The 11,265-nt window shown below is 48.1% G+C and overlaps 1 protein-coding gene across 1 annotated transcript in view; it reads right to left on the bottom strand.

Annotated features, from left to right (window-relative positions):
* Nucleotides 1-5,897: 5,897 nt before the first annotated feature.
* Nucleotides 5,898-11,265, bottom strand: part of LOC119337777 (kinesin-like protein KIN-7D, chloroplastic) — a 9,894-nt gene continuing 4,526 nt past the window's right edge. The window contains exons 11-23 of the mRNA XM_037609960.1: nt 11,012-11,116; nt 10,439-10,543; nt 10,250-10,357; nt 10,021-10,167; nt 9,700-9,882; nt 9,416-9,571; nt 8,830-9,060; nt 8,462-8,608; nt 8,267-8,386; nt 8,135-8,185; nt 7,499-7,546; nt 7,229-7,432; nt 5,898-6,769 (exon numbers count right to left, since the gene is read on the bottom strand). Of these exons, the coding sequence (XP_037465857.1) occupies nt 6,254-6,769; nt 7,229-7,432; nt 7,499-7,546; nt 8,135-8,185; nt 8,267-8,386; nt 8,462-8,608; nt 8,830-9,060; nt 9,416-9,571; nt 9,700-9,882; nt 10,021-10,167; nt 10,250-10,357; nt 10,439-10,543; nt 11,012-11,116 (2,121 nt within the window). The 3' untranslated portion in view covers nt 5,898-6,253. The remainder of the gene's footprint in view (nt 6,770-7,228; nt 7,433-7,498; nt 7,547-8,134; nt 8,186-8,266; nt 8,387-8,461; nt 8,609-8,829; nt 9,061-9,415; nt 9,572-9,699; nt 9,883-10,020; nt 10,168-10,249; nt 10,358-10,438; nt 10,544-11,011; nt 11,117-11,265) is intronic.

The raw sequence follows: 11,265 nt of genomic DNA, 5'->3' as shown, positions 1-11,265 counted from the left end.
GGGCGCGGAGGCAGGCGACCCGGGCGCGGAGGCAGGCGACCCGGGCGAGCCGGCCAACGGGGCGGCCAAAGCGGGTGCAGCCGCGGGCACTGCCGACGCCCGCGGGGCGGCTGTGGATGCACCGGGCTGACGGGCAGACCCGCCATGCATGGGCCATGCACAGGATCAACGTGGCCATCATGAGTGTCGCCCAGAATCTCATCATCCAGGAGTTCAAGGCGCGCACCGCGTCCAATACCTGCAGCATGGTTAGGAAGCAACACAGGAGCATTTGCAACATCCACAAATTGGTCAGGTGAAGGTGTAGTGGAGTGCACAGGTGGTAAACTAGTGGTAGAGTGGTTCGGAAGAGCACGAAACGGGAACACATTCTCATCAAACACGACGTCACGAGAAATGTAGACATGATTGGTGGGAACATGAAGACACTTGTACCCTTTGTGAAGAGAATTGTGCCCAAGGAAAACACATTTCTTAAACCGAAACTCTAATTTACGCTTGTTGTAAGGCCGCAAGTGCGGCCAACATGCGCATCCAAACACTTTGAGAAACGTGTAGTCTGGAATATCACCGAGCAAGAGTTCAAGAGGGGTTTTCATTTTCAGTAGTCGTGAGGGAAGCCTATTTATCAAGAAACAGGCGGTGGAGAAAGTATACTGCTGTCTCTTGCCGTTACTCGTGGTTGGTCGCTTCGTCAGCTTGAGCTAGTAAAGTGAGGCCAGTCTCTACAAGATGACGATGCTTACATTCAGCGGTGCCGTTTTGTTGATGTGTACGAGGACAATACACACGATGCGAAATTCCAAGCTTATTAAAAAACGAGTTGAGGTTGTGATATTCACCCCCCAATCGGATTGAACATGAATAATCTTATGCTTGAGGAGACGCTCAACGTGTGCTTGGAACTGAATGAAAACATTAAACACATCAGATTTACGCTTGATAAGATATAGCCAAGTAAACCGACTGTAAGCATCAATGAAACTGACATAGTAATTGTGACCACTAACAGATGTTTGGGCATGACCCCATACATCAGAAAACACAAGCTCAAGAGGATGTTCCACAACACGACTAGACTCTGAAAAAGGTAGTTGGTGAATCTTGCCCTGCTGACAGGCATCACAAATAGTTTCAGCACTTTTATTGGACACAACTGGTAGTTCATGGTGATGCAGCACATGACTAACTATAGGAGCAGCAGGATGTCCAAGGCGCGCATGCCAGTGCGTAGGTGACACACGAACACCACTGAACACCTGAGGAGAAGACGGTGTAGGAGATGCAGACGGTGCGTCAAGTGCATATAAGCCATGGCGAAGACGACCACTAAGCAGAACGCCCCTCGTGTCCCGATCCTTGATAAAGAAACGAAAAGGGTGAAACTCAGCAAGGACATTATTATCACGAGTAAATTGAGGAATAGACAACAAACTACGCGTAGCATAGGGAACTCGAAGAACGTTAGAAAGATGCAGATTGCGAGAATTGTGTGCGAGAAGTGATGCCTGACCAACATGGGAGATGCGCATACCTGCTCCATTGGCGGTGTGCACCTGATCATGTCCACGATACGGTTCCTGAACGGAGAGCTTTCCCATCTTGCTGGTGAGGTGATTCGTCGCTCCTGTATCCATGTACCACGCCGGATCAAGGGAGTACGACTGGGTGCGCCCGTGGTCGTGCCCGGTCACCGCAGCTGCAGCCTGCTTATCATTCCCTTTTCCATTGTTGCCAAGGCCAAGGAAGTCTTGCTTGTAGCGTCTGTGGCAGCGAGAGGCGAGGTGAAGGTCTATGCCACAAAGCTGACAAGCCTGAGGAGCGCCGCAACTGGAACAGCAAGCAACTGGGCGACTCCCTCCTGTGATGGTCGGCGCGTTGCCCCGCGAGGCCTGCGACGGGGAAGCCGGTGGTTTTCCACCTGATGGGGCCGGCTTCTGAGGTTTGCCGTGTGTGGCGGCGTTGGCGGAGACGAAGCTGGGGGAGACACGGCGCGCCTTGATGCGCTGCTCACGCCCAAGGAGGCGCGCATAGAGCTCACGACGCGGGAGTGTATCATCTCGACCATGGACGTTCTCAATGAGATTATCATAATCATCATCGAGCCCGTTGAGCACAAAGATGGTGAAGTCCGCGTCCAGAAGTGGCTGACCAACAGAGGCCAGAGTGTCTGCGGGGCTCGTCATCTTGTTGAAGTACTCCGTGATGCTGAGATCGCCAAGTTTGGTCTCGCCTAGCTCGGTGTGTATAGAGTGCGCACGCGCCTGAGACTGGGAGGCGAAACTGGTGTGGAGGGCCGCCCACGCCTCCCTGGACGTAGCGGCGAAGATGACCATCGACGAAACACTCGGCGTGAGCGAAGACTGGATGGCAGAGAGAATGGCCTGATCCTGCGCCACCCACGTGTGATATGCCGGATGGTGAGGAGGTGGGCATGGGATGGACCCATCAACATAACCCTCCAAGTAACGGCTGCGGAGGAGAGGCAAGACCTGCGCACGCCACGACAGGTAGTTGTCCGTCCCGAGCTTCACTGGCAGCAGGTGCGAGAAATAAAACGGCGATGGCGGTGAAGCACGATCCTGTGTCAGTGGCGCGTAGGGACCCATAGATGGATCCATCTCGTGAGGCGGCGCGATGGCCAAGGGTGCGCCATAGCCAGGGGCACCAGCGTACGGGTCCCCTGGTGACGGAGGAGGCGCGGCCCCGTAGGGCAGCGAAGGCGGCGCCGCGTAGGGTGGAGGACGCGTCGGCGCCACATAGGGCTGCGGCGGCAGCACGTCGTAGGGATGCATCGGCCAGGCGGACGGTGGCGGTCGCGGAGCACCCGGAGTGGAAGCAGGGGCGCCATACCACGGGGGGCCATAGGCCGGACCCGAGCCACCGTACGAGTGCAGGGCGGCATACAGCAACGCAGCGGCAGCGCCATAGGTTGGCGCAGGGGCGGTGCCGTACGCCGGCAGCTGGCCCTGGAAGGACGGCGGCGCCGGTAGGGCACCCGTAGTGGTCGAGGGCGATGGGCCGCCAGAGGACGGCGGCGGAGGGAGGTCGCCATGTGTCGCTCCCGATCCGATCTGGGACCCCCGCGGGCGACTAGGTATTCCACCATGCCGAGACCGCGGCCAGGGGCTGGGAGGCCAGGAACGGCGACGAGGGTGCGACGGCAGGGGCCGGCGCAGGGGGCGGCGCCGAGGCAGCGGCGGGAACGGGAGCAGCGGTCGGCGCGGCGGCGGCGGCGGCGACGGCAGCGGAAGACATCATAACCCTAAACTGATACCATGTAAGACGTATGTTTTGGGAACTGCTCGACACCCTAAAACGGGGTGTGGCTATCTCATTATATAGACGTACCAAGAGGTACAAATACAAGGCATGTACAAGACTACGTATATACAGTCTAACACGGTGTCGACACATGCATTCTGGTCAGCTTCATCTTGGAGGCTGCGGCGACGTAGGCGACGCTCGTCTGGTGGAGCTACTGCCGATGGTCGAGGCATCGTCGGCAGTCTGCGCCATCAGGCTCGGGGTGCTCAGGGGGAAACCCCAGATCTGGGTCTTTCGGATCGGATGATGATGGCGTTCTATCGCTTTCCCTTCTGGAGGCATCGTTTTGGAGCAAGTGCTGGCTGGAGGGATGGTGGAGCGGTGCTTCATCTCACACATTGATGGCGGCGGAGATCGATGGCATGGCGCTGTGGAGACTCGACGTCCGATGCGCGGAGATGGGCTCGCGCAGGAGGAGGTTGCTGTCTGGCGTCATGGTAACATCGATGGCAGAGTGGCCAGACAAGGTAGAAGCCTCAATATGATCTGAAAACCTGTGGAAGATGGCGGCGACGACACACTAGTGCGTCTGACCGGATCGTGGCCCAGACCCGGTATGTGGCTCGGCTGGGGCTTCCGAATGAGTTTCGGCTTCCGGCTTTTGATGTTAGGCTTAGGTGAGTGGTTTGGGTAGTGGCCCAGCTAGCACCCCTTCATCCAGTGGCGGACCCAGGAATGAGCCAAGGCCCAGGCGAACTGGGCCAAGGCCCAGGCAGCTCTGTTGACTGTAGCAATTTACTGTACTACAGTGCATAAGTATATGAAGGACATGGGCCTCACGCCCCAGGCCGCTGCCCCTTCTGCCTGGGGCCTAAATCCGCCCATGCCTTCATCATATTGAATAGGAGTAGCGGCATATGTTGCCAAGATGATGGATTCAGGCACATTGTTGTAAATACTTTATACGGTCCTCGGAAATAATCAATAAAGCGACCGTATGCATCTTTCAGATACAGAGGCCGGGGGTCATTCTCCTTTTCTAAAAAGAACTTGCTCAAACAGTTATTTTACACCCAACCACTTCAGTCTTGAGTGTCTCTGTTTACCTGTTCCGGTCGTCAACGTAGTTGATCCTAGGGGCCGGTGTAAATTACTAGCAGTGCCGAACGATTATGCGAGCGTGCAGCCAATGAAGCCGTGACGGCGTTTACCGACCACGCTAGGTACGACGAGGAGGGTCTTTGGAAAGTGTCCTCGGCGTCGCTGTCGCCCGTAGTGCCTTGCCTGTGTCATATCATAGGTGCCGTTGGTACTTTAGGTGATGGCAAAAGTCGGGGATCTTTGTCACCAGATGGGGCTTTTGATACCTTTGGGTGGTTGATCGTGCACTCATTACGCCGTCTACACGCACACTAACCACCAACTATGGTACGTGAAAAAAGGTGGTTACGATCTGATTTCCGTTGGTACGTACTACTACTTCAGAGTGTACATTATTGTTGTTGCGCATAGTATACTGTACAGACGCATACTTTGCTGCATTAATTTGTGCAATCATTTGGTGGCCTGCCCTGATCGTGAGTGAGGGGGCCGCCGAACGCACATGCACGCGACGACGTTCGACGCCGGCCGCGCGGCCTACCAACTTTGCAGGATACATCCGTTCAAAAAATAAAAACTTTTCAGGATACATGGACGTAGTATATGCGAGAAACGGTACAAGGAACCGAAAAGTCTACAAGGAACATGTTACTACACGGCTAAGATCAGCAGAGCCTCCGTAGTTTTATACACGTGATTTTGCGTTTCAGTTTCGCCAAGCCTGACCTGCAGCTGCTCTGAAACGGACCAGTCCAAAGCCAGAGCAAATAGCTTGCAAACTTGCACTCCACGAAACTCCTCCACACACACACACACACAAAAAAAATGCGCACGACACTGCAGGCTAAGTTTGAAAACCGCGGCCGTGCGGCATGTTTCACTTTCACGCTGCCACTGTTTGCGTCCCCATGACCCATGACCCCATCGACGTTGAAAAAACAGAAGGACGGAGCCACTGCATGCACCAGGCTTGACTTGCAAGCTGCCACTTCTGCTCCAGTACGTTGATGTTACAGGGCAATGTCGCTTCGCCACGCACGCATGGCGGCGGCGTCAACGAACCACAGCGGCGGCACGTAAGCCGGGTGTCCAAAAGCGAGACTTTCGGCGTGGCGCGGCGAGGATGGCTTGTCCGGACGCGCTTGTAAAGTGTCTCTGCTTCCTCTTTCCACGACCTGGCCGGTGCCTGCCTGCCTGCCTTGCACTGCACAGGACGAGGAAGTCTGCGGTCCCTGTGATCTGACCTGACCTCACCGATGGGGAGGGGAGCCGTCGCTGTTGCTTTCTGCTCGAGACCCATCGCCACAAGGGCCAGCTGCGGCGCCAGTTCGGCCGACGACCAAGGACAGATAGCTCGCACCGTGGCCACACGATAACCAGAAAAACGTTCGGCAAAGGAAACAGGGTCGCGTACGCTTCTTTGCGATGAACAGGAAACAAGATACTCTAGTTGCAAGCTCAAAAAAAGATACTCTAGTTGCGAGCTGTCCTGATGAAATGAGGATGAACACACTGCAGATATATTCACATGCCTCAAGTTAATTGTAAGCCAGAACACTGAGCATATAACCACATTCCACGTACTATAGTGCCGATCGCCAATGACCACAAGTTACAGTAACCAATCAGGCCCGGGACACAGTCATCACAGCATAGGTAATGGTCGCATAGAACCTGCACCACAATACCCACTGATTCTCACTACAAATGAGTCTTCCACAAATATACAGACAACAGACACTCATTCACACCGGGGGTACAGTTCTCTTATACACACAGAAATCACACAACCTGCAAGCACAACACACGTACCGAAGATCGGATGATCAGATATACTGTACAAAGGACTAATTGGATAATCTTGAGGGTCATGGCTTGTGGTCCACTATACAATCGTGTGTATGGCATCTGAATCATCTTTGCAATTTCCCTCGGCTTTCCTCAGTTTCGCCACCAAGGTCCATATATTTGCGAGCTCGCCCTCCAGGAAGGCCTCCTTCTGCTTCGACTCCTCGATTTTCTTCTCGAGTTCAGCTTCTCTCTGGTCCTTCTCCGCGAGCATGGCCTCCAGAGCTTGCTCCCTCTGGCTGCTTGAGTTCGTGTCTCTCTTACCACCCGGTTCGTGCCGTTCGACGTGGCTGCCCTTTCGAGCTGCCTTCGGGCTATGGCTTGCTCTTCGTGGAGTCGAGTTTCTCGCTGACTCCACCTCGCTGGCAAGCTTCTCATTCTGCTTGACGAGTTTGGTGACTTCTTCAGAAAGTGCTCTCAGTTCGACACCCGCGGCTGAGGCCAGGCCCTTGGCGTACATGCTTTCCTCGAGAAGTTCCTGGTTACGGACCTCTAGCTGAGCTTTGGCTTCAGTGAGTTCGCACAGTTTCTGCTTCAGTTCGTCGATCTCTGACTGGAGAGGAACATAAGGAACATAAGAACACCATATATACTTTTGGAGTTTTGGTAGCCCAATCAGATAAAGTAGCTATATGTGTAACGCATAAACTAAAAAGAGGTAATGTGCTGTATTAGACAAATGGAAGAGCGGCATCTGCGACAGGTTAATTGTGTGATGCCCTGTTTCGAAGCACCAATTCACAGGGTTATATTGGATTTCCAGAAAACTAAGGACTGTATTGGTAATTAGCAATAATTAATGAAATGGCAAGTGTACGTGCATTATCATGACAGGCCATGGCAAAAGGTATAATGTCATCTAGACCAATCTTATCATGAGATGCACGACAAACAAACATGATATATTTGCCAAGCCTGCGATGTGTTCAGAGTGTAGAGTTCAGAGGATAGGAAAATTGGACTTGCATCTGAACGAAAGGATGATGGGCCAGAGTGTAGAGAAAAGGCAAACCTGCGATGTGTTCTCCAGTGGTTTTTCAGATACATCACTGGATAATGGATTATCATTATGACCTTGTGATCCAACGTCATGGCCGATGCCTGTTTGCTGCTGCAATCTGATTCTTTCTGGTAAAAACTCGTCAATTTGAAGAGCTTGGACGATCAGTTCTTTCAAGTAAACAACCGTTTCTTGCAACTCTTCACATTCGCTTGCCTGATAAATAAAACTTGTAAGTTACAAACTTTTGCGCTTATTTCTAAACATATAACCAAATACAACCTTTTTCTCTAGCTGGTCTTCCAGTATCCTGTTATCTGCTGTTTTCACCTGCGGTACATACAGAAAATGACCTTGCAATAACTGAAAGAAACTAACTATAGCGGCACATTCAACAATATTCATTCAACATACAAACTTTTTTGTTACCAGCCATACAGTTCAATAAGAGAGGATGAGCATATAGCAGGCCAACTTGGGTAAACAAAGGGGTGCTCTCTTGTTTAGGAAATACAATTTTGGGTGAAAAAACATCAGTACATATAACTGGAAATTTGGAATCGCTGCATCAAAATTTCTAGTTTCAGTGCTCCTTCCCAACAATACTACACCAATTCAAAACGCAATGGATTCAGCATGGTTTTACTACAGAAATTCAGAATACTTTGGTTTTCATGTGTGTCCCCTCTTTTGGAGTATATGCTAATGTGGACCGTTTTGTATCTGACAATTGCAATTTTTAGTTTCAAATACCTTAACTTTAGTGCTCATTCCATTTTTCTGATAAAAAACTGAAATAGCTCAGTTCGAGAGAGGGTTGAGCTTCATCAAACAGTATTCATAACATGCAGAAAAACTGCTCACATTTGTATTAAGAAGAGAATAAAAGAGGAAAGATTCAGTAGAACGCCTCCATACCTCAAGTTGAAAGGCCTTCTCATTGAGTTGCTTAAGTATCTTAGCGTAATACTGAAGACAATGAAATAGTTTGTTATGTATGCGTATCAAAGGAACAAGGTCAAAACCGCATATAGTGCACATAAACATTACCGGTGAAAGTTCTGAAGTGTCAAGCTTTTCTTGACTGTCTGCCACTGAATGAGCATTCTGATTTTCCAAAGATACTATCTGCTGCTTGCATTTAATCTCATCATTGGCCATCCTTTCCATCTTCAGACAAAGGTACAATTTTGAAGAACAAGTGTGCTAATAAAATAGCGAAAAGTGTACCAGGGAGAGGTTTACCTCAATCTGTTTGCTCATTCCGCTTATTCCAGCTTCCTCTGTGAGGTGCTTTACAACATTTGCGTGGAGCACAGCCTCCCCTGACGAAATCTTTAACTGCTCCCTCAATAGATCAACATCATCTAAGATTTCTCTTTTTCTGCTGACCTGAACCATACAATAGAGCATATTATGCGAAACGATAACATGCTTTTTAGGCTATCTACGCACAAACTTGCACTACACTACTTATATCGGTTACTTGCTCTGAATCCCAGTCTGCTAAAGTTCACCTCCTGTTTTTCTCCTACCTTTTCATTTTGTATTTAGAACTGCAACCCATTTTGTTTGTCTTAAATGGAATGCAAACAAAGGGAAAATGTGCTCACACTTTGTACGGACAGTATATCTTCTAGAGGAGAGCTGTCAGAAGGAATTCCTAGGTCAACACTCAAAAAATCAGCTGGTACATTCTCATCAAGCATAGAATTCCACGTCCTCTGTTCTGATAGAAAATTAATCCCATCCTCCAGACGTTTTGAAGGAGCAGTGAATGATTTGGTCAAACTAGATTTACCACCATCAGAACATGCCAGGGTAGCAGAACCACTATCACGCTTCTGCATACAGTTAAAAATTAAAGATCAGAGTGAAGGAGAACTCTCACAAAGCAGATGGGTCATTCGTTCTGGCTTGGCTCCAAAAAAAAAAACTATAACCTTATCCATACTAAAAAGTTTCTCACGAAATCAATATGCATCCTCATTAAGGATGAGATGACGCATATACGGCATGCACATCATGTTGTGATGCACTACTATACACCAAATTGTCTAAAATAACCATTCTTATGAGGCCATATGGCTTGATATAAGTTGGGTTCTGGCATGTAATATCAGAAGGAAAACACAACTGTTCACCATGCTAAATATAATGTTGAAATACAGTTATATTAAAAGTATCTGATTTGTGTACCCGAAGTTTGAACCAGTTAAGGAGTCCTTTACGACTTTGCTTCTCCTCCTTAGGAGACATTTCAAGTGCTTCACCAAATCCTTCCCTCGGCATAACCAGCTCATTTCTATCGCTATTCACGATAATATCTCGCCTTCTATGTGGGAGATATGCCAGCTGCAATTTTAGCAGACAAACTTTAGAAAAATAAAGGCATTAGAACTAATGAAAAAGACATCATGGTAAAAGATAAATGCAAGCTGATTGAATTATATCATTTTGTAACATTATCTGAACATTCAAACCTCTCCTTCACCAAAAGAATGTCTGCGCCTTGTGCCAGGATGTTGAGATGATCTAGTAGTCTGGGTTGCTCTGGTGGAAACCAGGATTAGTTTTGTTAGACGCTGTATCCTGCCAAGCAAAGCAGCTTTGGCTTCTTCTTCTTGTTCCAGTCTAGACTGAAGCTTGACATTACCATCTTCTAGCTTTTCATGTGATGAATAAGTAGTTACGAACTTAGAATCCATCAGTGATGCACCGAAATATTTCCTTCAAGCATGATAAATAAAGTGAAAGACGACAAATCCATAAAGCACTAAATGAGACAATAAAAAAAGTATCACCTTCTGTTTCCAAAGAATGATATTATCTTCTGTGACATCTTCCAAAGGAGTGGCAGTAAAGATCCCTCTTTTCAGCTGTTCTAGCTCTTCCCTTAGTTGACGAATTTCACTTTGGTACTTCTTTATTAGAGATTTCTCATCAATAATCTGAAAACCATGAATACAGTTACAAATAAGAAGTCGGAGATAAACACACAAGGCGGAGAATCTGTTAAGCAAGCTTGTCCACCTTGTTTTGTAATGCTTGGATCTCAATGTGCTTTGAGCGGTGGGCAAATTTTAACGTATTATGAGTTTCTTCAGAGTTGCTCGATGCTGGAGTAACCGTGCAAATCAGCTGCACAAAGTCAATACACGAATGATTGCGATACCAAAAATGAAAGAATATAACTTTTAAGCAGTATCCTGAATAACTCACAGAAACACGTCCTTGGCCACTCAAGGATGACTGCAGTAAACGTGTTAATTTTGAGTTTCGAAATGGAACATGAGTAGCTTTTCCATCAGTCAATTTTGATATCACCTGGAATATTCACACAAAATTCTTTTAGATAAGAAACTAAGAAAGTACAACTAATCCTCATGACTTAACCAGCTTCTGCCCTAAATCACTAGAAAAATTATAAACAATAAATAAATAAATAAATATGGAATGGAATAATAGTGGTTCTGCTACATTTTTAATAGGTTGTCTTGTTTTTTGTGATGTTGTTACTAATACATCGTGCACACTGAACTCTTTCTAATTTGCTTACAAATGCCTCTAGAAAGTGAAATAACTAATCGACATACAGGGATGCAGAGCTGTGGCATTGGGAGCATAGACAGGGTTTAGGTTATAAACTCCCAAAGCCACGGTCCACACACACAATGCGCAGGCAACAACATACATAAGTTTAAAGAATTTTAATATCATGAGCATAACATGTTTATAGCTTTATATTAGGAAAGATTTTTGTCATCAAATTGTGATTACAGGACTGAGACCCACCGTTCCAAGAGTCAGCAGACTTTTATTGATATAAGACCCTTCCTTCCGGCGTGCTCCTGTTGTTTCAGCCCTTGAACTCTCTGAACCTGCCAGATCGATGAGGTTCTGCAAATGAGTGACAAAACTAAGAAATTATTATGTTTTGGGTGCATGAATGCACATAATGTTCAGATGCTGCAATATATGAACACAAGTGGATATGGAGTGTACATATAGATATGTACAATTAATTAGAGTAATGAGAGATTGTGAAC

The sequence above is a fragment of the Triticum dicoccoides genome, chromosome 7B, assembly GCF_002162155.2.
Source record: "Triticum dicoccoides isolate Atlit2015 ecotype Zavitan chromosome 7B, WEW_v2.0, whole genome shotgun sequence".
In the NCBI taxonomy this organism is placed as follows: domain Eukaryota; kingdom Viridiplantae; phylum Streptophyta; class Magnoliopsida; order Poales; family Poaceae; genus Triticum; species Triticum dicoccoides.
The sequence above is the reverse complement of the archived record's forward strand: the minus strand, read 5'-3'. Positions and strand labels throughout refer to the sequence as shown.